Source organism: Myodes glareolus, chromosome 26, assembly GCF_982192425.1.
Source record: "Myodes glareolus chromosome 26, mMyoGla1.1, whole genome shotgun sequence".
NCBI lineage: Eukaryota > Metazoa > Chordata > Mammalia > Rodentia > Cricetidae > Myodes > Myodes glareolus.
In genome coordinates, this window is record NC_142051.1 from 36,713,078 (window position 1) to 36,739,090 (window position 26,013).

Consider the following 26,013-nt stretch of genomic DNA (forward strand, 5'->3'; position numbering starts at 1 on the left):
AGCCCTCTTCGTCCTCCTCCACGCTTAGTCTCCGGTTCCTTCCCTCAGCTTGTTCTCACACGGAAGCTCCTTCCCTGCTCAGTTTGAGACTCCACCGGCCCCTATTATACACCTGCCTGACCTTCCCACGGCCTCCAGGCTTATCAGTTATATTTAATCCCTCTTTATTTTGGTACGTCTTTTAGACCTAACATTTGACATGTAACAAGCTCCCATTGATTGGCACAGACTCTCAGCATAAATTTAAAAGCATATTTCCTGCTGTACACGGTACTCAGTTGTTGGTGAATGTAATAAGAATGAATAAGAAACCACACCTCTTTACTCCGGCAAAGGCATCCTTGTCTCATGATGCTTGCACAGCCTGGTGAGAAGCCTGCTGCTTGGATCTCAGTACGCCCTTAGTCCCTGGGCTCGGAGCCTGGTGCAAGACACAGCTTTCATGGCTGGCTCACATCCATCTACTCTTTATCTGTTCACAACTCAACAGACAGAATTTGGCCATTAATGGTGTCTTACATCTGTTTTCTCCTGCCTGGATTAATTCTGGACAGTTAGGTGGTAGCTGTTCCTAGCTAGAGGAGCAGCTGAATTCAAACCCTGCTAGACTATTTTTATAGCACAAGGTAATTCCCCACATATGCATGTTTAACTCGAGTTCTCTAGGGTAGGCACGGCTTGCAACATGGCCACCGCTATGATCAGGGACCGAACGCTGGTCGTTCTGGTGCTTTGATTCTTATTGGTGTCAGTGCCTACTGGAAAATTTATACATTCCTTCATTCTAATCTGCAGCTGGCCCGGGACTTTCGTTATTAAAAGCTATGAGTGAAGTATTTTCAAAAAAAAATGGCAAAATCAATGACATGTAATTTTGGAAGCCCGATGTGCTAGCTGTTACCGTCTGGAGCCACCTGTGATGTAACCTTCTGCGACTGGACTCTTCTCAAGGGCTCTTCCGAACCCTTGCTATTGTCTCTAGAGAATCGTCACGTGGTGAAACGGTTCCATGAGCTAGCCTGCCTTCTTCCTGCCTCTCCTTCAGGCTGCTCAGGATTCCTCTGCAATGGGTATTGGAGATCTGAAAACGAATACGACCTTTTAGAGACGCCACACTGTAGTGGTCAGCATGAGAGAGGTTGAAGAGATTATATCTCACGTTATCCTGGGAAGATTGAAACTTGAGAAGACCATCTCAGGATGGTGTAAATGTGTGTGCGTGCATGTGTGTGTGCATTCAAGTGTGAGCATGCTTGTAGGCGTTATTAGAGGAGCAGTACTCTGTACAAAGGTTCTATTTAACCCACATTTTGGCTTTCTTCTAGAAATTCTATAATTCATAAAGTTAATGTGTCAGGATGTTTATTAACTTTAGATTTATAGAGCTTAATGGTGCTCGTAGGAAATGATGGATTGGAGAGCTACCGTGTGATAGGAATCAACAGCAGCCAGCAGTTTAACTCAGATTAAATCAAATGCCTCAGACATCAAAACATACTGTTTCTATACATTTTTAATCACCATTCTCCAACTTATTGTGAATTAAATTTGTTTTAATTGCCACACAGGCATTTGCTCGACGTGCATTAGCTAAAATTGACGAGTTAAGGCAACTGGAATTAATGAGTTCCTCCAAGTCTCAGGAGGACTCCCGAAGGCATTACAGAGAGGCCACGATAAAGGTATGAAAATTTCATGGAACGGAAGACATGTCCTGAGCGGCACTATATTGATGGCATGCGCAGTCTTGGTGGCTGGGGCACGCGCCCTGTTGTCACCTCATAGACAATTCTTCTCTTTGAGACAGATGGCCGTGATGATCTTCAAAAGAGGAGTGTTCGAGTCCAGAAGAAAGAACAAAGCTGTGTTCAGACCGAAGATAAGAATTAACCTAAAGGAAGCTCAGAGCGTGAGTCCCGGAGACCTTCCCTAGACGACCATGTTGCAGTATGGCCGGGCTGTTCCTTTGTATCTTTTATGCCTAGCTGCTAATGAGTGAATCCTGCCCTAGATTTTGGAGCAGTGGAATGCCTTTCCAACTGAGACACAGTCTCACAGCATCCATTTCTCTTTTTGGGCCTGACATCATCCCAGTTTTGCAACGCTAATGGGTGAGAGGCGGAAGATGAGCTCGGGAAAGGTTTGCATGAAAGACCTTTGCAAATGGACGGTCCTGGGTGGGTCTGCACGGGCCCTTGCCTGGGCCACTTGGCGTTAGCTTTGAGGTTTTCTCATTAGCTTTGGGTCTACCATGGGGAGTATCATGAAGTAGACTGTACGCTCGCACCGAACAACCCACACATCTCGGACGGCTTAGAAATAATTTCCCATTGGAGTTAGGAACCAACAGAGTCACCAGAGGGGCTGCTAACGGGCTGTTCAGGATTAGGCCTGGGAGCAGTTCTTATGATTTAGACATTGCTGGCTTCTCCGCCGGAGGATGACAGAGAGCTTAGGAAGTGACACCCTCCTCCAGTATCCTAACTAGTCACATGGCCGCTCCCAACCTCAGCATTAAATACTGTCTTGGGGGAGTGAAAGAGATGCTCTTTGTGGGGTCCAACCCTTTCCTCCCATCCCTCTGTGCTCCCTTCTGTCTTTACCCTTCCCTGTTGCCTCTCTGAGTTCAGTGTCCTCTGGGCTCACGTCAGCTAGCTCTCCTCTGTGAGAGGCTGTGCAGGGACTGGAAATGAAGGCAAGTTGGGGAAGAGGAAGAGCAGGTTCTGACAGAAGAGCCGCAGAATCTCCGAACCTGGAAGGGAGCTTGGAATCCACCTGCTGTGGCGCTTTTCAACAAGACAGGAAGATACCAGGGCTCAGGGCCGCCCCGCTCCCGCCCGCTCCCCGGCCTGTTCCCCCACCATGCCCTGCAGCACTGGAAGGTGAACCCGAGTCCAGGGTCATCTCATAATGCCAACCCTAACTTCTCTCTCCTTAGAGCTTGCACCATACAGGACTGACCCCCTTTCCCTTTTAAATTAATATCTGCAAATATTATCTCAGGCCCAGGGCTGACCTGCTGTTATTTAGCATGACTATTTTGACTACAATTCCAGAAGAGTTTAGCTTACATGCCTACCTTGAAGCCTTAGCCCACACTGCTGGATGCTCTCCAGTCGCTGAGGCTGGTAGCTCGCCCCGCTGCAGGCTGTTTCTCCTTCAGCTCGGTTAGTTGCAATGCTGCTCCCTGTGTAATAGGGCAGGGACAATTTGTTTTCCTTTCTTGATAGCCCTTTCCCTTGTGGAAGCCAAATTTAGATGTCTGAACCTTCAGGGCTGCCGTACTGAGCACCCAGTCAGGAAGTGGAGTTGTTCTTTTAGCAGAATTAAATATACCCTCCACAAACATTTACATTTCTAGATAAAACTATATTAAAATTCAGTCATTTGAGGTTTCTTAAAAAAGAAAACCCCCTGCTTTTTGTTTGTTTGTTTGTTAGACAGGACCTTATTTTGTAGCCTAGGGTGGTCTGGAATTCACTAGCCCAGGCTGACTGCTACATTCGCCAATTAGGAGAAAATAGCATTTTGTTTATGAGACTTCTAGTTATCAAAAAGCTTATTATAGGATTTATATCTTTATTTATTATTTTTAAAATATATTTTAAAAGCACTGTTTTAACCTCTAGTACAAATCTTCAGAGGAGCCCTCACCTCTGCTGGGGGAGGGAGGGCAAAGTATAAACTTCAACTTTTCTTGAGGTTTTTAATGTCCGGTGGCCTGCGGAATCAAAGATATTACAGCTAATGGGTAGGGAAGCTAGTACTGGGAAAACATGGGTCAAGGCAGCTTTATCCCATCTCGGTCTTTCTTTCTAACTTTGCCTCTAGAAGAAGAAATACAGCAAGGGGATCATGGGAATGTGGCTGGCAACTTACAGGCACCAGCTTCCTTATTGGCAGCCCATAGGCTGAGGACAGGCCCTTTGTCAGAGGGGAGAGTTTTAAACTATTTAAACACCTGGAGTCACTGAGTGTGAAGGAGGGTGGCTGGAAGCCTCAGAGGCCTAGGCAGTCGCAGAGGCCTAGGCAGCCACTTGCTTTTAATATATGGCTGATCAAGCCTTCCATTGCACTAACCACTGAACTCCCTAGTTAATGACACCTTAAAATTGTTCAGATTTGGGTCCGAGGACATTCTGTGTGAGAATCTCCTGCAGCATTCGCCAACACTGTGTGACTTCAATTTCCAGATTTTCTGGACATTTGACCTTGAATCTAAAAGGGATCCCTAAGTGACTGTGAGGCCAGCAAAGTTCGAGTGTCAGCTCCCTATGGCTGTCACCAAGGTGCCACAAAGCACGCGGAGACAATGCTACCTTGATAAATGACCGCAGTAAACAATTTTCGTATGCCGCCTTGGAAACACTGGGCACATGAGAAAGAGCAAAGTCTTTGGTTTCGGGACTTCCTTAAACGGTGTCTGAGGTGATGTAAAAGGCCTGCAAACAACCATCTCACCGCCTCCCTAACTTAGCTCTAACTTCCCTCAGCACTAGGGAAGCAGGCAGTAGTAGCCTTTGCCTCCTAGCAACTCGGGTTTTCTTTCTCATATCTAGATGATATGGCCACGGACGGTCACGGAACGGCTGCTGGAGGAGCTATTTGATAGCACCTCGGCCCGCTTTCTGGCTGTCTTGGAATCTCTCTCTGACACGAGCAGGCGAGTCCTGCAAACTGGACCCCTGGTGACTGACGAGGTGGAGCTCCGTGATGTTGTCTTGGAACTGTTCATGGCTGGAAAAGAACTTTTGATAGGTAAATAATATGTTCATACTTCCTAGTGGACACTGATTGCAAACACCTTCAGTGTGATGGCCCATATATGAGAAATTAGCATCAAGTTTACAGATTGACCTTGAAGTCAGTGACCATGCTATAAATAATTCATTTCTAGGTTGTTTTTTATTTTCTAAAATATTTCATTATCTTTGAGTAATGACAATTGCATTTCTTTCTTTTGGGATTTACTCTCTTAATTTTCCCCCTTCATTTCCCGATTTATTGCGCTGTCTGGAATCCCCAGAAACACACGCTGATATTGTCCCAATTTGACCATAGATGGAAAGCCTTCAACATTTTACCAATAGTTCAGACATTTACTAAAGTGCTGTATAGATTCTTTTTTTTAAAATTCAGATGAAGAAAGTTTCTTTATTCCTAATTTTGTTAAGGTTTCTTTTGTTCACGGGGATTGTTCACACCCGTTCATGATACATATGTGTGCGTGCTTGCGTGTGCGTGCTTGCATGCGTTCAGTCATGCCTGTGAAGACGAGAAGGACTTCAGATATGTTTCTCACTTTTTTTTTTTTGAGTCAGGGTCACTGATTTTGTTAAACTGACTGGCCAGCTGCCCCAGGGATCCTCCTGTCTCTGCTTCCTTAGCTCTGGATCACAGCGTGCCCGCCATGCCTGGCGTTTCACACGGATAAACTGAACTCATCCTCATGCGTGAGTGACAAGCCGTCCATTGACCGGGCCTTCTTTCCCAACCCTCTTTCCATTCTCGTAGTGGTATCTATTATGACAGAAATTATTATTTTGACTTCTATTTTATGTCTGAGTCTTTTGCCTGTGTTTATGTCTGTGCTCCACTCGTGGGCCTGGTGCTGGTGGACGCCAGCAGAGGGTGTCTGTTCCCCTGGAACTGGAATTACTGATTCTAAGCCCCTGTGTGGGTGCTGGCAAGCAAGCCTGAGGTTGCTGGAAGAGCAGCCAGTACTTTTAACTACTGAGCCATTTCTCCGGACCCCAGAAACTTTTAAATTTTAATGTAGTCCAGTTTGCCAATGCATCCTTTAGACTTAGCTCTTTTTGTTTGGTATTTAAGAAACCTCTGCTTTTTCGATGCCCCATGTTTCTTTCCAATAAGTCCTAGTGTTTAGTTTTTTTTTTTTTCATAAGATCCACATCCACGCTATTTCTGTTGGTATGAGTAGAGCTCACCATTTGCTCGCTTGTGTGTCTGTCTGGTTGACGTAGCACCGTTGACGTAGCACCGTTTTTGAAGACGGCTTCCTTCCTCTGCTGATATCCTCACCCTGAACTTGGAGCTTCTGTGTACCCCGTTCCTTCCTCATCCGCATCCTGCAGTGAGGTGTCCGGTTGTTGCCCAGCAACTGTCCACTCTTATTATTGCTGGGTGGGGTTTTGTGACCCACTGCGCCACGGTTTGTTTAACCATTTGACATGGAGAGATAGTTGGGTTGTCGCAAGTTTAGAGCTGTTAGGAATAAAACTGCTGTGATTTTGGAACTTTTATTTGAAAATAATGTAGCACTTCTGTGGTCTAGTTGCTCATTCCTAACACAAGTGCACATTTAGTTTTGGAAGAGATTGCTGTCATTCTCTCCAGGTTTGCTGTGCCATTTCATATTCCAGCCTGCTGTGGTGAGTGATGCAATCTCACAGCAGCGTCGACAGCATTGGCACTGCCGCTATTTTTTATTTTATTTAGTTATTCTTATAGGTGGGTAATCTCCTTGTGCCTTTAATTTGCAGTTTTCCCAATGGCTAAAGATGCCCTGCCATGTGCAATCCTTTTCCTCTTTGGCCGCTTCCTAAATACACTGCTGATTATCTAGTGAATATTCCGGTCTGCACAGAGCCTCTGATTACTGCCTTTCTAAGACAACCAACGGTTTTATGAACGTGTGCTTCTCATGGTTACTTCCCAATTTTCGTTGCACCTGTCTAAGTCATTTCTTTTGACTCAAGGCTAAACATTGAGAACTTTAAGCACCAAGGCAATGGATTCAAAGTCTTACTTTTTAAGGCTTGTTTATTTTAGCATCTGTATACTGCATCTCCATGTCTTGGGCACAAGGTTTCTGTGGGAGGGTTTAATGCTAGTTAGACCTCGTCGTTTTATAGATTTTATGCTTTTGTCTTTCTTATGTTATTCTTATGTTTGATCACACCGGGTCCAGTGATACAAGAGGCATTTTGAGCTCTTGTCTTGTATTTTTTTTTTAATAAATTTCCCATTGCTTTTCATTCCTTCTCTGTATCTACCTTTCTTTCTTCAAAACAAATGTCAAGATTTTTATAGTCATCACCAACCTCCCATCTGAGAGCGCTTCTCAACATGAATTTCCCGGTCACTCATTTTTGCTTTATTTTTTCTATTCTGGCGCTCTGTCCACCGACTGCGTTCCTAGTCTCAGCACTGGTAGACTCAAGATGCAATCTCCACTTGCTCCTTCTTCACTTCATGAAGTCCTCTCACTTCTGAGAGAACACCTCTGCTCTCATTCTCTCTGTTCTATGTTTCTACTTCCTGTGGTAAAGGATGCTTACTTTGTGGGTTTTCTTGGAAAATATTTGCATATTTAATTTTCTTTCCGCATGAACTTACCTTCTGCGGCCTTGCAGCAGTCAGCTGATTTTTTTCCTTCACAGGGTTTCTCTGTGTTGCCGTGGCTGTTCTGGAAGTCACTCTGTAGGCCAGACTGACTTCAGACTCATAGACATCTGTCTGCTTCTGCCTCTGCCTCCTGAGTGCTGGGATTAAAGGCGTGTGTCGTCATCACCTGGTTAATTTGACTCTCATTTCCACTTAGGAGGAGACGTAGGAAGCCAAATGTTAGCTTGTGTAACTTTAGATTATGTGTGTGTCTACCTAAAGGCAGTGAGCCTCTAATCCTGCATGTTAATGAAGGCCTCATGTCTTCATTTAAAAAGTCCTGAGAGAAACTAGGGGAATGATGATCATGATCAGAATATTATATATATATATATATATATATAAATCTTTTTTCAATTAAAAAATTTCTCAAGTGATAGTGACATTTCTGTGAAGAGACACCATGACCGCAGCAACTCTTATAAAGGAAAGCATTCAACTGAGGCTGGCTTGTAGTTTCAGAGGGTTAGCCTCTTATCATTGTAGTGGGAAACAAGGCAGCGTGCAGGCAGACATGGTGCTGGAGAAGGAGCCAAGTGTTCTTCATCTTGATATGTAGACAGCAGAAGGAAACTGTGTGCCACACTGGTTGTAGCTTGAGTATCTGAGACCTCAAAGCCCACCCCAGAGTGACACACAATGCTTTGCTCCCACACTGTTCTGTAGGTTCTGTAGTTCTAGCTCCTGCTGACTCTCTCTTTCGCTTGGCAGCCTCCTCTCTCTCTGCCTTCACTTATTTAATGATGCTCAGAGCTGACCCTGCCAACTGCTATGGGTATATATGGCTACTGATGACCCTAAAAGCCACCCTCCCTTCTTTAGGTCTTGTTCCTAATGTCAAGCTACCTACGAGGCTAATTCACCGTGGAAGTTCTTTATGTTCTACACTCCTTTGACTCCTCTGCTTTAAAAATAGATTTACTTATTTTTATTTCATGTGCATGGGTGTTTTGCCTGAATGAATGTGAGTGCACCATGTATGTGCCCGGTGCCCTGTGCCCTGATGTCTACAGAGGCCAGAAGAAGCCATTGGATTCCCTGGAACTTGGATTATAGACAGCTGTAAACTGCCATGTGGGTGCTGGCAACCAACCTGGGTCCTCTGTGAGAACAGCAAGTGTTCTTAACGCCTGGGCATCTCTCCAGACTGCCAGGCTTTTTCTTCTGAGTGGCTTTAGGAAATGTTAGATGTCCTCACTATTTGTCTCCATAGCACTGCACATTTGCCCACTTAGGTTTCTTATTTGGCCCACTACCCTGCAAAGTCAGTGACAATGAGGCTGGGGACTGTGGCCATTTCTTATTTTTGTTTTTCTAGGTTCCGATAGAGTCTAATGGCTAACGTCTAATAAATGTCTCTTTGCATGAATGGCATCCAGACATCCCTCTCTCCTTTTCTAGTTTCAAATGTTGGAGCAAATGGGAAACTTGATTTCCCCAAAACGTCCCTCCTGGAGCATGTGATCGAAAGGAAAAATATCATTTCCGCGCGTGCTGCTGTGAAATTGGCAAAACTGGCATTCACGTACGAGGAGTGGGGGTTATTCGAATCACTAGCTGCACAGCTTATCCGCTTTCTCCAGGTACCACGGGCAGAGGTCTTCACGTGTTTTTCCATTCTGCCGAAATGGCGTTGACTTGCTAATTACTTTGCGGGATCTACTCTTCTCAGAAACAGGACAGCCCTGAGCTAAAGAAGGCAGAGAAGGATCTCATTCTCCTGCTTGCAGTAGAACCGCTGATCAACATAAAGAAGAACAAGGGCCAGATCTTCCCTCTGGACAACGATAAGGAGGGGCAGTCGGTTCACATTTATCTAAAGCACATTGCTTGTCACGGTGAGTGTTTTCCTGTTCAAGGCTTAGGGGTGTGCCTGGTGGCTGAGCGTCTGGCAGAGGTGACTTTGTGGTCAGGAACAGTGGAGTTGGTGTGTGGGAGGTCAGACAGAGCTAGGTGACAGGGCCATGTGGCTCCTAGTCACATGAGGACATGCATGTGACTCTGGAACCACTTTTGACACGAGAAGGAAGTCCTATGTCGGTGTTAGAGTCAATGGGAGATGAGCAGGGCTGCTGGGCAAAGGGAAAAGTGGGATGGGACGGGCGTTTAGCGTTTCCCATTCTAGGGCATCAATGACTTAGGCACCGTCGTCTGCATAATTTATCATCTAGTCTGCTTTTAGATCAGTGAGATTCACTTTATTTCTTGTGCCTGTGTTTTCCATGTTCTTTTTTTCAAAGAATTTTTAATTTATTTATTATGTGTATGGCTACATATATGCTTACACGCCAGAAGAGAGCACCAGATCTCATTATAGATGGTTGTGAGCCACCATGTGGTTGCTGGGAATTGAACTTGGGTCTATCTGGAGGAGCAGCCAGTGCCCTTAACCTCTAAGCCATCTCTCCAGCCCCTGTTTTCCATGTTCTTCTAGGCATCACATAGCTGCGGTAAATCATCTGTGCCCATAGTGATAGATTTCCCTCTTCTATCGGTACCGGGATAAATACTTTTATACTTTCCTCCAATTTCCACGTTTTTAGAGTATTCTAGTATTGAAGCCCCTTCAATTTCCCTTTGGACATAGTTGACACACATATTGTGGATTAATAATCAAAACACTAGTCTATTTCATTGAATTCCAGCTCCTGAGAATAATTTTCACACAGAAGCATCTTAAATAGCTTATTGGCATGCTAAACGGTCCGGCTGCCGTGTGTGCCGCTTTGTAAACTTGGTGTTTTGTACTTGGTGTTTTGTACTTGGTCCTTCATAGTCGTTACCCTGCCCCCATTTTCCCCTGCCTTTCGCCTGCAGAGTCTTGTGTGAGGAGCTGTGGATACTCAGAAGATATTTTCAGTTTGGCAGCCATTCTTCACTTCTGTGTCTGTGTCCCTTCCAAGGTGAGGTAACTCTTTTAAATCAGTTGTGAGAGTGTGGAAGGAAAATGCCTTGTAATAGTCTGCTCTAGCCTGAGGCCAGGTCTAAAACATGGCAGGATCTGCTCGTGAAGCTGTTAGTTACTTGCTCATCAGGAAGTTTCCTTGAGCTGGCGGCTGACTTGGGGCTCCCAGTTTCTTTCCATTGCCATCACTTTGGGTGTCAGTCTGCTTGCTCCTCTGGGAAAATGTCCGAGGGTGGCTGTATTTCATCCAATGAGCAGGGAGCCCCGCAGTGCTTCTGGGGGAAGAGTGGATGTGTTTAGTGCAGTATGGCCACGGTGCCTTTCTGCCCAAGGTGGCAATGCCTCCTTCTTGTCCCTTTTCGCATAGTGGCCAGAATTTAGAAATGGTCCACATGAATTGGGTAAAACCAGTGTCTCAGGCCCGCCCCAGTTCCCAGCTTGGGGTTTGAAAAGAGGGTCTTACTGCTCTCAGGCTCCAGTGAACGCAAGATCTTGATGAGCTGTTCTTCCGGGTGCTGGGAATCCAGGAGTGACGCAGTGCAGCTCTCTCTCTCTCTCTCTCTTTCTCTTTTTCTCTCTCTCTCCTCTCCCTCACTCCCCCATCTCTGTCCTCTCCCTCTCTCTCTCCCCCCTCTCTTTCTCTCCTTCTCTCTGCCCCTCTTTCTTTCTCTGTTCTCTCTGTTCTCTCTCTCTCTCTCTCTCTCTCTCTCTCTCTCTCTCTCTCTCTCTGTCTCTGTCTCTTTCTTTCTGTCCCCCCTCTCTTCCTCTCTCCTTTCTCTCCCCCCTCTTTCTCTCTCTGTTCTCTCTCCTCCCTCCTTCTCTCCCTCCCTCCCTCCCTCCCTCCCTCCCTCCCCCCCCCCCCCCGCCCCGGGGCAGGGAGGGATTGACCCTAGGGTCTGACTTGACATGTTCTCTGCCACTGAGCATCACCGTACCTGGTCTTCTATCACTACTTTAAAATTTGGATCCCAGGGTCCCCAGGGTGTCTCTGAGCGTCCCTGGAAGCCCGTTTTGAGCAGTGGTACCCTAATCTGTTTTCATTACTTTTGTATAGAATATTGGAAGAGTTATGATGTTTCACTTGAAACTTGGGTTCATGGTTATGAAAAGCAGAAACTCATTGTAAAGTTTTGCATTACTCTTTTCCTAGGTAGACGAAACAGAATTGGGGATTAAAATGTGCTTTACTCTTATGGTATTTCTGTTTCTTCTGAATTTATCAGAGTATCTTGGAACCTGTGGTAGATTTTTTTTTTCCCCTCTTAGTTTCTAGGATAGGCCATAAGGCTGCATGTAGCTCTATCCCAGAGCTACCTCCCTAGCCCAACTTTTCCTTTTGATTTTGAGACAGAATGTCATTAAATTGCCCAGGCTGGCCTTGGAGCTGAGGTCCTCTGTCTCGGCCTCATGAGCAGTGACCAGCTGGGATTATAGGCCTGCATCAGCGGACCCTGCCAGGTATTTCATATAATCAGCGAACTTAACAAGAAAGAAAAATCAAGGCTTAAAGGGCAAAGACCTTCCGCTCATGCATTTAAAAGGAATACATGCTATGTCTTAGTTCAGCTCAGGTTGACTCCAGTCCAAACACATTTACCCGTGTTTGGGATCTGCTCAGTTCCCTGTGCTGCAGGGAGGAGTGATACACACCAAACTCAGTCTCAGAGTGTCCAAAGGGCCCCACATTTGATTTATTTTTAGCCATAAACTTCATTTACGAACCTCTCAGTTCAGCTTTTCTTCTGAAAAGAGCTAACTAATTAGGAGATAGGCCTGTCCTGGGCCGTGTGTTGATGTCCACGTGGGGATCTGCTCAGATCTGCTCAGTTTCTCTCCACCCTCCCCACCCTCTGGATTCTCTCCCCTTTCCCCCTCCCCATCCTCCTCTGCATGCCCTCCTGCTCCCCATTCCCCCTCCCCACCCTCCTCTGCATGCCCTCCTGGTCCCCTTTCTCCCTCCCCATCCTCCTCTGCATGCCCTCCTGGTCCCCATTCCCCCTCCCCACCCTCCTCTGCATGCCCTCCTGGTCCCTAGTCCCTCTCCCCACCCACCTCTGTATGTTTTCCTGGTCTCCATTCCTCCTTCCCACCCTCCTCTGCATGCCCTCCTGGTCCCTAGTCCCTCTCCCCACCCACCTCTGCATGCCCTCCTGGTCCCCATTCCCCCTCCCCACCCTCCTCTGCATGCCCTCCTGGTCCCCAGTCTCTCTCCCCACCCACCTCTGCATGTTTTCCTGGTCTCCATTCCTCCTTCCCACCCTCCTCTGCATGCCCTCCTGGTCCCCTTTCTCCCTCCCCATCCTCCTCTGCATGCCCTCCTGGTCCCTAGTCCCTCTCCCCACCCACCTCTGCATGCCCTCCTGGTCCCCGTTCCCTCTCCCCACCCTCCTCTGCATGCCCTCCTGGTCCCCATTCCCTCTCCCCACCCTCTTCTGCAGCTTGAACTTCTTCCCCACTCCCTCTCCCTACCCTACCCTGCATTCTCTCCCCTCTCCCCCTCCCCACCCTCCTCTGCACTCTCTCCTCATTCCCACTGTGTGCTCTTCCCACTCCTGGTACCACTTTACCCTCCACTTCTCCAGCTCTTTATTACTTTGATAGAAGAAGTTTAGGAAGAGAAAAGTATCCTTTGCCAATTGGAGAGGACTCCTTGGTTTACAGACTTGGATAAAAATGTTTCAGATTCGGTTTTTGTTTGTTTGTTTGTTTGTTTGTTTGTTTGAGAGTCAAACCACTTCACAGAGTACTGGCTGAAACCCAGGGAGCCTGTCTGCTTAGGCGTGACTCCTCCTCACCTGTGACTTCCTGGTCACTTATCTGTGGGGAGACCCTGTGGGTTCTCTCTGTCTGTTAATGGTGGCGACATGAAGGCACTGGCCTTAGTGCCCTGATTGATGAGGGGTGGACCATCTGGGACATGTGAAGCTTACAGGTGTGTGCGTGCCTGACACACAGGGCGCCTTACGGCCGTCCGTCTTCCTCCTCTTCCTGACGAACTCCTCATCTTCCTTCTCAGGATATGCAGCCTGACAGGGACGTCATTGTGGACATAATAACGTTCTTATGGCAGAAATGCAAGCTGGGAATCCAGAGGATCAACCTGTCCAAAAGCGACTTCGCAAAATATTCCCACAAGATCAGCACCAGCAAAGTACTCCCTTTTCTCTCACGAGAATGTTTGTGTCTTTCTTTCTTAAACTCAAGTTGAGTCCACATTTGCAGTCCAGGCCTCCCCTCCGATCTGCCCCCTAAGTCCCATCCTCTGCAGATGGGTGAGGTGGGAAGCTGTTCTTTGCAGTGCTTGCTGAACCCTTCCTGGGACGTGTGCTGCCGGGCCCTGGCCCAGTTTGGTTTCAGAGAGTGGAAAACGGTTTCACTTTTAAAGGAAGGGACGCATACAAGTCCAGGCCACGTGAGCTTGGGTGGAGTGACGGCACAAGCACCCGTAAGACGGAAGCACCAGGGCGCTGTCCCCGTGATAATGTTTATTAGCTGCTCCTTGGTAATATTTACTGCTCAACAGAGCTGCTTTCCCCATTGGAAGGAGAAAGTGCGGGATTTGAGCATCATAAAACTGGGAACTTAGATAAAATATTTAGTGATAAATATTTAATTTCTAGTGTGCCTGAACTTCCTACAAACTATTGTACCAATCCAACATTTTGGTCATGTTCTGTATTAAGTGATGATTTGGGTAGATAAATACTGGTCCATCGTAGCTCTCAGAGAATCCTGGCCAGTTATGTGCTATGCTTTGGAGATACAGTCCTGAAAGTCAATTTCTGGACACCTAGAGTGGGGCCAGAAGCACCTGCCCACTTGGCTGACTTTGTATTTTAGAATATAGAGAATATTGACGATAAAGAAAAAAAAGTTTCCATAGCTACAGACATGCACATTATAAGCAGGTGGATATTTGTGCATGTTTGTAAATGCATCCGTTGTTAAGTATTCTATTAAAGTCACTTTATGTTGCTTATGGTTGAGATACGTTAATAAGGAGGCCTAGGTAATACTTGATTGTGGTCAGGGCAGGATCAAAGGAGAACTAAAACTGGAAAACTTTGCCTCCTCCTACAGTATCCTAATTAATTTTGATTGACATCTTCCTTCCGCAGTGGGTGTATCTCCTGTGGCAGATAAGCGAAGTGATTCACTGCTATCAGCTGGAAGATCTGGACATCGTGATGGTGGCGGAGATCACCTTACGACTAAGTGAGATATTAGAGTGTTTGGGAAACCCAAAAAGGAAATTCAGAAAATCTGCAGGTAAGCGATGGATGGAATGCGCAGTGAGGTTGTTAGCGTATGCATAGACATATTATGCATAGACAAATTAATGATGTAGACATGCATTAGAAGTCAGGGTAACTGCCAGTAGCCGTTACCGCTGCTGCCCTCCAGGACTGTAGCATGGCGCCCGGTCTCCCTCTTCAGAATTTTCATAGTATCCAACAGGATAAATGGGGGTTGTTTTTGTTTCCAATGAGATGAGGTCTCAGTTAGCCCAGGCTGGCCTTGAACTCCCTGTAGCAAAGGCTACACTTGAACTTGGGATCCTTCCCCCTCTACCTCAGGTGTTGGGCTTGCAAACCTGTGTGGTTTTCCTGCCTTACTTCAGTCCGTGACTTCCTTTTCCAAGCTCCTTGCCTTATATTTACTATTTTATTATTTTCTTAGTTTACAAGTCTAAAAATATATTTTTTGTTTCTTTTGCAGCCAAGAGATGTTTTCTAGGTTATCCATTACTGAAAGCAAAAAAAAAAAAAAAAAAAAAAAAAAAAACCAAAATGGCCCCATCTTCAAAAGTCTGTTTCTTATTCAATTTCATTGTTTCATGCATGAGTTACTTTTGGAAGATAATTGTTTTACTCTGTTTGCTCATAACCAGGCTAAATACAGCCTAAGGTGTTTATTCTTTGTTAAGATATTTCCATCAATACTGGAATATGGCTTATTTGTGAATTAATATGTTGTTTAGTTGGAATCATTAAATATATTTTAAAAATAAAAAATGTAGTGTTGCCTTAAAGTACTTATAATTTATATCCCTCTAGTTTGGACAGACGTCTCTGGTGTTTGTCCAGGTCCACAAGGCTGCCACTCTTTTAAAGGCCTCTATAGGGACAGAGGGCTGAGCAGTGGCCGCAGTCACGCAACTGTCCTGTTGAGAAACACAATTCTTGAGTTTTTTTAAAGATTATTTTATATAAGTACAACTTTAAGTCCACAAAAGAAACATTTTGATATCTCGTCAAATTATGAGGCTGAGTCATTTCTAAATATTATTAATTTAAAAAGATAACTGATTTAGTAGATTAGTTTAATAACCCAGAATCACCCTTGTATTTCTATTTTGTCTTCCCCCATCCTTCTGTATTTCCCTTTGGTATTTGCTGTCTTGCTCTCTCTTTTCCTCATCTTTCTCTTTTTTTTTCTCACTTTCTTTCTTTTTCAGATTCAGCTGCAAAAAAAGGGCCTGAGGAGTTCCTTGGGACTCCAAAAGGGATCCCAGAAATCCTTCCAATATTAAAGGTACTGATTGCAGTATTATTATATTATGGAAATTATAATGTATAATATATAAAACATGCTATTAAATTATTATGGGAATTATAATATGTAACATATAAAACATAGTGTTATATTTTTTATGTTATGGAAAGCATTGTTAAAAATGTGAATTTTTATTTTCAGTATAGAATTTATGGATGTATAGTGGTTCATTGTAGAAATGTCTCTGAGTGTTGAGCCTTTAAGAATTTCTATTGCTGCATACTGGTCACTACAGAGACACCCTCCCACTGGGCCGAACTCGGGAACAGGTACTACTAGTTCTACACAAAAGTTTAAGGCAAGAACCTAGGCAGTCTTCACATGTGAGTCTGCGTGTGGGTGCACGCATGAAGACAATGCCTGCCGAAGCCACAAGAGGGTGTGAAATCACCCAGAGCTAGCTAGAGTTACACAGTTGTGAGTCACTGGGAGAAGGAGGTGTTGGAATTTTATAAACTAAGGTCCTTTGAGAGCAGTGGTCACCCTTAACCACTGAGCAACTCTCCAGCCTCTCTGGACGTCTTGCCGTTTCATCATCACTTCTTGTTTGAGTATGTCCTGAGTCACAGATGTAAAGGGTTGGGATGCTTCACTCAGCTCGTGCCTCCGGAAGGCTGACCGAGTTCTTACCTGATTGACATGCACCAAGGATGCTGATGGCTCTCAGGAGTGCTTAGTCAGCTTTATGTTGAAGGCGGAAGGGTGGGGAGCTACGTGGATGTTTCTCATTGTTTGCTTTTCTTACAAGATTTGAATTACTTCTGTACATGATCATGGCTGTCTAGATCTGAATGAAGGCGTCTCACGTACAGAGCCAACATCCGTCTGTTTAGAGGCAGCGCCCAGAGCAATGCATGGGGCCTTCCCCTGTGATTCTGGTTCTGTGCTTCATGAACAGAAGCCATGGTGAACAGCCATGATGATTTTAATTAAACACAATAGGTTCCTGTGCTGTGGAATTTCCCAGGGGTCACTTTGCCTATCAGCTGTGTGATTTTCTAAGGAGATGTAGAATACCACGTGTTTTATTTTTTGAGAACAAAACACCTCTTATCCATTGTGGAGCATTTACTCAGGGCCCCCGTGTTTAATGGATGTCTTTTAAAATGTTTCCCTAGAGAGGAAGCCAGTGAATATTTTGATTTGTCTGATAAACTGTAGACTAAGTTATGGAAATTGCACTGACACTGGAGAGAGTTTAACAATATACAAAACAAAACTATGCAGCTTTACTGTCTTGATATCCTATGCTGTTTTCCCATGTCCTCTTTCAATCTACCTCATATGTGTATAGCATATATATACGACTTTTGAGACAGAGTTTCTCTGTAGCTTTGGAGCCTGTCCTGGAACTAGCTCTTGTAGACCAGGGTGGCCTCGAACTCACAGAGATCTGCCTGCCTCTGCCTCCCGAGTGGTGGGATTAAAGGCGTGCGCCGCCACCGCCTGGCTCATATTATAACATGCAGCATTCTATTGTTTTGTAATACTGTTCTGGCAGCACTTGCCCTGCCGGTTGCTGTTAGCCCTCCTCACTGCTAACCTTCTGGATACCTCTGAAGCTCTCATAATGAAGCTTAGAAACTGAGTATTTCTGGATAGCTTCCCTTGGGATCCCTGATGGATTGGTTCTGGGACCCTTGCAGGTACTAATGTCAATGGGTATATGGTCTTTTGTGTGAGGTAATACCGTGTTTATATATGACCTGGGCATGCCCTCTTGTATACTTTACAGTCTCTACGTTAGTTTTAATACTGAACACAGTGAATTATGTGTCTGGTATTCCAAATTGTTTAAAAATCAATGGCAAGAAAATGTCTGGATATGCCCAGAAGGTTCAGTATTTTCCTGATTGTGTGTGTGTGTGTGTGTGTGTGTGTGTGTGTGTGTGTTGATGGTCTTCTGCCTCCATCAGGGCATGGAGAGGGTCTCAAACAAAGTTGTTAATTTTGACAAGCTCCGTGACATTATGCAGTGAGCTAACAAGAATCCGGCCATTTGTCTAAAATGACTACAAGAGACCATGACTCAATGTATCTGCCTTGACCCAGCCTCCTTAGCAGGAGCCATGGTCCTTGCTACCCATTTCATTTCTCGGGGCACTGCCAGATACTAGAAAAAGCAAAGCAAGCAAAACAAACAAACACAAACAAAACAAAACAAAAACTAAAAATGACTGAGGATGGTCCCCAAATCCTGTGCAGGAGTTGGGAGGATGGCCTCTAAGGTTTTTAATGCCTGAGACGAGGTGGTCAAGTCTTCCCCACAGGCTTGGCTACAACGAAAGGCTATGCTCCAGGCCCAAGCCTTGGTAGCTCTCCTGAAGCTGATGGCAGTCCTGCAGAGGGAACAAGGGAGGCCCACAGGACCGCATCCCGCTGGGGTCCAGCCAAAGTCAGCTCCACCAGGAGCCTGCTTCCGATGCAGCCAGGAAGGCCACTGGTCCCGTAGCTGCCCCAAACTTTAGCCACCCACCTGTCTGCTGGCAACTTGGTCACCAGAAGTTGAAGTGCCCCTGTGTGGCTCGTCCTCTATGCCATACCACGGAGGTCCAGCCCCACCAGCGTAGGCAACTCAGACCCTTCTGGCCTTCAAGCTCCTTAGCCTGGCAGAGAACTGAGGGTGCCCAGACTTAGAGACTGCCATCGCCTTCGCCAAGTCCAGGATGATACTCTAGGTTAAGCCCATCACCTTCATGGTGGTCATGGGGGCTACCTTTTCTGTCTTGACCTCACACTTGGGCTTTGTGGTTCTCATGCCAATTTCTGTCACGGGGTGGATAGCACCACCTCCTTCCCACCCAAGACCTTGCCATTTCCCAGCGTTCTTGCAGGATGGTTCTTCTTGTACTCTTTTCTGATCATGCCTGTCTGCCCAGGATTTTTACTTGGCCACCATATTTTCAGCTGCTTTGGGGCCACCCTCTCTGGCCCCATAATCTCTCCTGACTCCCATCTTCTTCCCCTGGTTGCCTCACAGGTCCATACCCCAGACTTCCCTATCCCTACTCTCCCAGATCTAGTCGACCCCCAAATATGGGCTATCTCCACCCCAGTGATCGCTACCCCGCCACCACTTGATCCTAGTTCACCTTCAGGACCCCTCTTCCTTCTCCTCCAGACCCCAGTTTCCCATTTCTGAAACCCATCACCTTGGCCTCAAGGTCATTTTTACCCTACCTCCTATCTCAGTGACTCCTAATCCCTAGCGACTTGCCTTGCAACTCCCCCATTCTCCTGGTGCGTGCCCTCCAGTGCCCACCGCTTAGTTCAGTTCAGAACCTCTGCCTCATTAATGAGGCAGTCATCCCGATTCACCTCATGGTCACCAACCCACTCTTCTCCCTTCCGCTGGGGGCAGGCTTCCCCTTTGCCTGGCTGGTCACTATTACGGGACCAGCCATCCTCATTTGTCTATGTTCTCTTCTGGCCCCTTGCCTTCTCCGATTCCTTCAGGATTGGATTTGTGAGGTATCCAGGGTGGCAGTTAACCAAATACTCCTACATTCTTTCCTCCTTTGAACACTGGCCCACCTACTCCCAATCCCCCTCCCCAAGTCATCCCATGCCAACAGGAAGTAGCCAAATTGGAACCAGTGCCCGTAAATAAAAACAGGCCGGAAGGTTTGGTTGGACCCCTTGCTTGTCCCTGCACAAGCGAGAAACTTCCCCCAACTCTGTCTGCACTGAGGAAACTCTGAACAGAGGGGTGGTGCCAATAGCCCAGTTCTGCACTTCGGGCAGCCGATGCGGCCCACTCCAGTGCCCACCTAGGAGCTTAGCTTTTGACCAGTCTTGGGCATAGTTCCAGTTCCTGGCTGACACCTCTCCCTAAGATCTATAAAACCTCCCTCCCTTAGCCCCGGTGTGCAACTTCCCTGGCCCCATTCTTTGTGACATGGACCAGCCTGGGAACAAATAAACCTGCGTGTCTGCTTTTAATCTGATCTGATCCGGCCTGTTAAATCAGCAGAAACCTAGCGGTTGAGCCCAGAGATCAACCTTAGATGTTATTCCACAGGTGAAATCCACTTAAAAATGTTTGTTGAGTGTGTGTGTGCGTGTGTGTGAAGGCATGCATCACGGAGCATGTGTGGAGGTCAGAGGACTTCCCGTGGGAGTTGGTTCTCTCCTTCCACTATGTGGGAAGCTCAGGTTGTCAGCTTGCTGCAAGTGTCATTACTCACTGAGCCTTCTCACCAGCCCTACAAGTACTTAGCTTCAAAGGGCGAGTTCATCTTTCTGCCATACTCGGTAAATCCTAGGAAATTTGGTACCAAGCAACGCTCATAAAGGGAGCTGTTGTAAATTGACCTTCTCAAATAAACATTCATTTTCTAATTACGAGGTCCGGGGGTACACATTTGAAGTCTTTAGTTTTAATTGCACCTTATGGGGAGAGCTAGATTTAAGCAATCTCACACTGGGATCAGAAACTGGCCTGTGTGAGGGGCAGAGGAGGCATAATTGTCCAACAGTGGTTTGCCCAGGGCTCCCTTGCAGCGCTTACACAATATGCGACTTCTCACTTCTCACTTCAGACACAATAAATCATAACTTCAACTCAGAAAGGTTCTTAAGGACACTCGAGTTTGAGAGTGACAGGTGGAGCGGGCCAGCTCTTGTTCTCCACGCTGCGATGGGGAAGGCACAGGAACTCACAGGAAATTATAAAGGACTTGGCTTTTTGGCTTCAGCTTTTCTACCAAGCAAAGCTGCTAAATAAAATGGGTTTCTTAGGTGCCGATTTTTTCTGGCAACAAAGAACCCAAAGACCATTGATGAGCTATTGCCACTGTTATTGGAGTTGGAAAGTGTGTCCTTTGCCCCAAGAAGTTTACTGCAGTATCCTGAGAAATCGCCAGACTGTGACGCCTGTGGTGATGAAAGTGTGAATGACAGGTGTTAACGCTGTGCAGCGCACAGCCTGCTTAGCTGTGGTGGCGCACGGTGGCTGGAGTACAGGCCATACGCTGGTATGCACCAGAGCCCAGCATTTGTTTTGGACAGACTCACTGCTGAGTCTTGCCTAGGATGTAGACTGTTTGTCTGAACTCGAATGGACAGTGTGAGCTGTTCTAACGTCTTTATCATAAAATTATAGCTGTACTTGTTCTGCCAGGTTGCTATCCCATTTGATATATTGGTGACACGCTGGAAACCAGTACCTTGTGTATGTTAACAGTTTATGTTTCATGTGGAGTTCTGACCTCAGCTCAGCTCTCAGATCCATGAGGAAGGGAATTATTGTAGGGAAGTCCAGGATTCACGTATTCACTTAGCAATCTTTAGGTGAGAAAAATTATATTCCTTGCATACATGCAAAGTACTACATGAAAAATGTAAGGGGTGCCTTTGTGATGACATGATTTAAAGCAATTTCTAACTTTTGCAGAACATGTAGTATCTATTCAACAAATGGATTAATTATAAAAAAAAGGCTAACTAGTGAGTACCAGTCTTCCAGGGCTCTGGCAGTTAAAAGATTATGTAGTGTAATTATCTCTGGATGGCAATCAAGTTTTAATTTAGTGTTAACTATGGTGTTGAGGACAAGATACATAGAGTGTCGATGGTGAAGACAACAACAGAATGTGTGTGTGTGTGTGTGTGTGTGTGTGTGTGTGTGTGTGTGATCTTAGAAAATTCAGTGTCAAAAAAGGTTTCCCCAGGGCTGGGGTAGTAGCGCCCAGAAAAGTGCTTGATGAATAAGAGTGAGGACCTGAGTTCAATCTCCAGGACCAGTGTATGAAGTCAGTATGGTGGTTCATGCTTGTAGTCCTAGGGCCAAAGAAGCAGAGATAGGCAGATTACTGGAGTTCACTGGCAAGCTAGCAGTCTACTTGAGAGACCCTGACTCAGGAAAGAAGGTAGATGGCCCCTGTGTTGACAGAAGTTTCTGTCCTGCCCAGTCCCGCAGCCATTCAGTCCCAAAGAAACACAGAAACTATATTAATTACAATTGTTTGGCCAGTGGCACAGGCATATTCCTAACTAGCTCTTACATTTTAAATTAACCCATTTTCTTGAATACCAACTCTATTAATTTCTATTTATATTAATTTCTATTAATCTATGTATTGGTATGACCTACCTATTAATCCATGAGGCTATGACCTACCAACAATATGCTGGCATGTTACTCCTTCTGTAGCTACATGACATCTTCTTGACTCTGCCTGCTCTCTCTTATCTCTGTTCAAATTTCCTCCCTGGATTTACTCTGTTAAGCTATTGGTCAGTACAGTTTTATTCATCAACCAATAAAAAACAACACATATACAGAAGGACAACCCACATCATCTCTCCTTTCTGTTTAATTGAAAGGGAAGGTTTTAACTTTAACATAGTAAAATTACATATACAAAATAGTTATTAAACAAGGATTATAGTAACAATAATATTTAGTCCATTTTCATTGGGCAAATGAAGGAAACTACTCTATCATCTATCCTATCTTTGTGAGTCTAAATTATATTATATTTTATTATATATCATATATTATTATATATAATATTACATATTATATATCTAATTTATCTTTTATCATAACTAAGAAAAACTATAATTGAAACTAGTCTTCAATTTCATCAAAGACTTCAGAAGGATATAATATTACCTAAGTAAACAAAAAGTGCATTGTAAGCAACTGCCAAAGTTTTAGAGATGGATGACAGAGACATCTTGCTGCCTGGACAGTTACCCAAGGTTCTTTTTGTAATGTTGGAGCAACCATCTTCAGCCTACAGGTCCATAATATCTGGCAGACTTTTCAGTGAAGCAGGAAATTTGTACTGGCAAAGTTTGTCAGTTGCTTTCTTTTGTGTCCTGCAGAATGTCTGACAGTTTCCTCTGTGAAGGAACCCTGAAAGACCATTCCATCTTTTGAAAAGTTCAGCAGTCACTTTTCTGTGGGTCTTTAGTTCATATAACATATCATTAAGCAGTCCAGGCAAGAACAGCTTCTTGCTCAAATGCCTAGCCTTGTCACATTGAAGGCAGATTCTATAATGAGTTTCTTCTCTGCCCGTCAACCTCTCTAAAGCAATTGGTGCTGCCAGAAGCAGACATGTTTCACTTTTGAGAAAAGTCTAAGGTTCTTAAAACCTTTTAAATGCCATATTCTATAGGTCTTTGAAAGGTTTGAAGAATACCTATCCTTCTGAAATATATCTCGGTACATCTAAAAAAAAAATCTAGTTAACATGACTACAGTTTTACTATTATAAATGACTATCTATTAATCTATAATTTTAATTATATATTATATTTTAAATGACCTGTATAAACATAGTACCTTAAACAAGAGTAGAAATATACATATAACAAAATTGACCTTAAATTTGTATTAATAAACTAAAGTCCATACCAATGTAAAACATTCATTTCTATATCATAACCCTTTTTTCTTTAAAAAAACCTTGATGGTGACTATTAATCATTCATAATCAGATCCCTTTAAATAAAAACAAATATTTAAAAACAATATTTGGAAATTTGAGTGTAGTTTTTTAGAATACTTCCTGCTGATTTGGGGGTGTTGTTAATCAGGTTTTTCATGGGGTATCCTGTGTGATTGATTCATCTCAACCAGCAGTCCTGGAACTGTTGAGGATGTTGGACCACCTGGGCCTTCACTTCAGGAGGTCTTGTTTGCTCAAACCATATTAGCTCGCAAGGAATCCACGGCTTTCTGTCCTCTGTGGAAACAAAACCAGAACCTCATTTCCAAACTAACATATTCTTAGACTTAAATTTTGAAATCAAGGTACCTTTAAGATATACATGTTGGTTTAGATTAGCAGCCCATATAACGAAATGTCTGTCTGTAGTTAGGTCTTTACAGTTAAAATTAAAAAAAATCCTGCAATAATATACATAATCTAGACTCTGTGTATTTTCTATTTTCACATGTTTTTTTAACTCTATTTCTTTTATTTTTATTTTTTTGATTTTTAGTTTTTGAGACAGGGTTTCTCTGTGTATCTTTGAATGTCCTGAATCTCACTCTGTAGACCAGACTGGCCTTGAACTCAAAGAGATCCGGCTGCCTCTGCCTCCCAAGTGCTAGAATTAAAGGAATCCTCTACTCTATTTCTTTTTTGAAGGACTTTCTCTATCCTTTTTCTTTTCTGTCCTAAGCCTACACATATTTTTAAAAACACTGTAGACCATTTAAAGTTATATTTTTTTTAATTTGCTGTCTGAATTGTCTTTACTGTGTATCTCTATCTTTTTCTGACAACATGAGTTTTTAGTCTGCTAAACTGCATGGATAGGATTAAAGCTGTGCCTTTGGTGGTTGGCTCTGCCCCCATTCCTCAGCTTTCTGAGAGACTAGCTTCATGGCAGAGGTACTGGCGAAAGCCATGTTTATTGAGTTTCAAGGTGCATGCCACCACCAAGAAGCCTGCCGCCAGCTGCTCATAAACACCATTGAAGTGTTTGGTGGCAGGGCCTCTTAAAAGCTACACCATTTTTGGTTTTGCCACTCATTATCTAACTTCCTGGTGAGTCAGGAAGTCTATCTTAAAGGAGATGAGCCTCTGCTTGCCTCTGGCAAACAGAGCTCAACCTATATAATGCTGCTGCCAAGAAGCGGTCCCTGACTCTGTTCTTTTCTGCCTAGAATCCTTTTTTGTTTTTAAATTAAAACACTTTTTAAAGGAATCCCACATCACCACTGAGTGTATGTGTGTGCCTGCATACACACACAAACACACACACAACACACACACACACACACACACACACACCCTTAGTGATCTCTGCTTTTGGCTGAACAATAACCTAGATGACTAAAACATCTCCCTTCTGGAAGACACCTAGACATTTTGGGCAAAACTGAACAGAACTTCAAATACATTGCATAATTCATAAGAAATCAAGGAAAATTCTAGAGACCAAACAGAAACAGGAAGTGAAAACCAGCCTGCTGAGCATGCAGGTGAGAGCTACAGCAGATTGCTGGGCATGCAGGTGGATGCTGCAATAGGTTGTTGGGCATATAGGTGGGTGCTGCAGTGGGTTGCTGGGCATGTGTGTGGGTGCTGCAGAGTATTGCTTGAGCATGCAGGTGCGTGTGCAGCATATTGCTTGAGCATGCAGGTGGGTGCTACAGCAGATTACTTGAGAATGCATGCAGGTACAGCAGGTTGCTGGGCATGCATATAGATACTGCAGCAGATTACTTGACTATGCAGGTGGGTGCTGCAGTGGGTTTCTGGGCATAGCTACAAACAAGCATAGATTTTTTAAAAACAGGTATCTAGAAGAAGGAGATAAAACTTCAACTCAGAAAAGATGGAGTTGTCATTGAGGCTCTCCATAAACTCAGAACCTACAGACTCCATCCTAGAAGAAATATACTGTAAAAGTATATTAGAAAAAAAACATTGGTTTCATAGGGAGATATCTCAGGTTTAGTCCTGATAAGAGGAGAGAATGGGAGGAAGGCTCTTACCCCATTGGTTTGCAGCCTTGGCTGTGTCCTCAAGTTGCTTTGTTATTTGAATGTGTAACTTGAGTCTTTGGAAGCCTCCCTGAGCCTGTTACTTTGGGTGGAGATGGATTTGCTGAATGATCAAACTGTGCATATCCAGGGAAGTAAGGCTGATTCAACGTTAGCACCCTATAATGCAGTATAGCACATCCCATATTAAAGAACAAAGGAAAACATGGCTGTATCAGTCCACAATGAGATGCCAATGAAGCGTTTGACAAAACCAACTTCCAGCCTTTCAACCCAAAACTCTTAACAGCTGGAAACAGAAGGTCTCTTACCCAGTAAGGCACATTATCCAAAGACTGTCAATTAGTGTCATAGCTATGGTACAAGATTAAAAACCGTCCCTTTATTTGGATATAACCACATACAGGTAGCCACCATTTTTCTAGTAAACATGTTTTAGAAGTCTTAGACAGATGAAGACTGAACCAGGAAAAAAAAAGCAGCCAAGACCACACAGGAAGTGGTTATTTGGTTTTAAGCACAGGCACAACTCATTACAGGACACTTAGATAGAGCAGCCTACATGTCCGTCAGCGCATTTCATGAATACTGACGACATGGTCTTCGGAACAGCTCCTTTCATCCTACGCAAATATGAGTCAGCTGGGCATCCTTAATTCCTATCTGTAGCATA

The 26,013-nt window shown here is 44.6% G+C and overlaps 1 protein-coding gene across 2 annotated transcripts in view; it reads left to right on the forward strand.

The window, feature by feature from the left end:
* Cfap54 (cilia and flagella associated protein 54) overlaps positions 1-26,013 on the forward strand; it is a 270,869-nt gene that overhangs the window by 26,645 nt on the left and 218,211 nt on the right. For both annotated transcript variants that reach the window (XR_015736721.1, XM_087901949.1), the window contains exons 7-15: positions 1,569-1,682; positions 1,808-1,909; positions 4,560-4,758; positions 8,809-8,990; positions 9,080-9,245; positions 10,225-10,310; positions 13,329-13,463; positions 14,431-14,581; positions 15,771-15,847. Coding sequence is in view for 1 of the 2 variants with exons in the window: in XM_087901949.1 (XP_087758075.1) it covers positions 1,569-1,682; positions 1,808-1,909; positions 4,560-4,758; positions 8,809-8,990; positions 9,080-9,245; positions 10,225-10,310; positions 13,329-13,463; positions 14,431-14,581; positions 15,771-15,847 (1,212 nt within the window). In the remaining variant the exon portion in view is untranslated. The remainder of the gene's footprint in view (positions 1-1,568; positions 1,683-1,807; positions 1,910-4,559; positions 4,759-8,808; positions 8,991-9,079; positions 9,246-10,224; positions 10,311-13,328; positions 13,464-14,430; positions 14,582-15,770; positions 15,848-26,013) is intronic.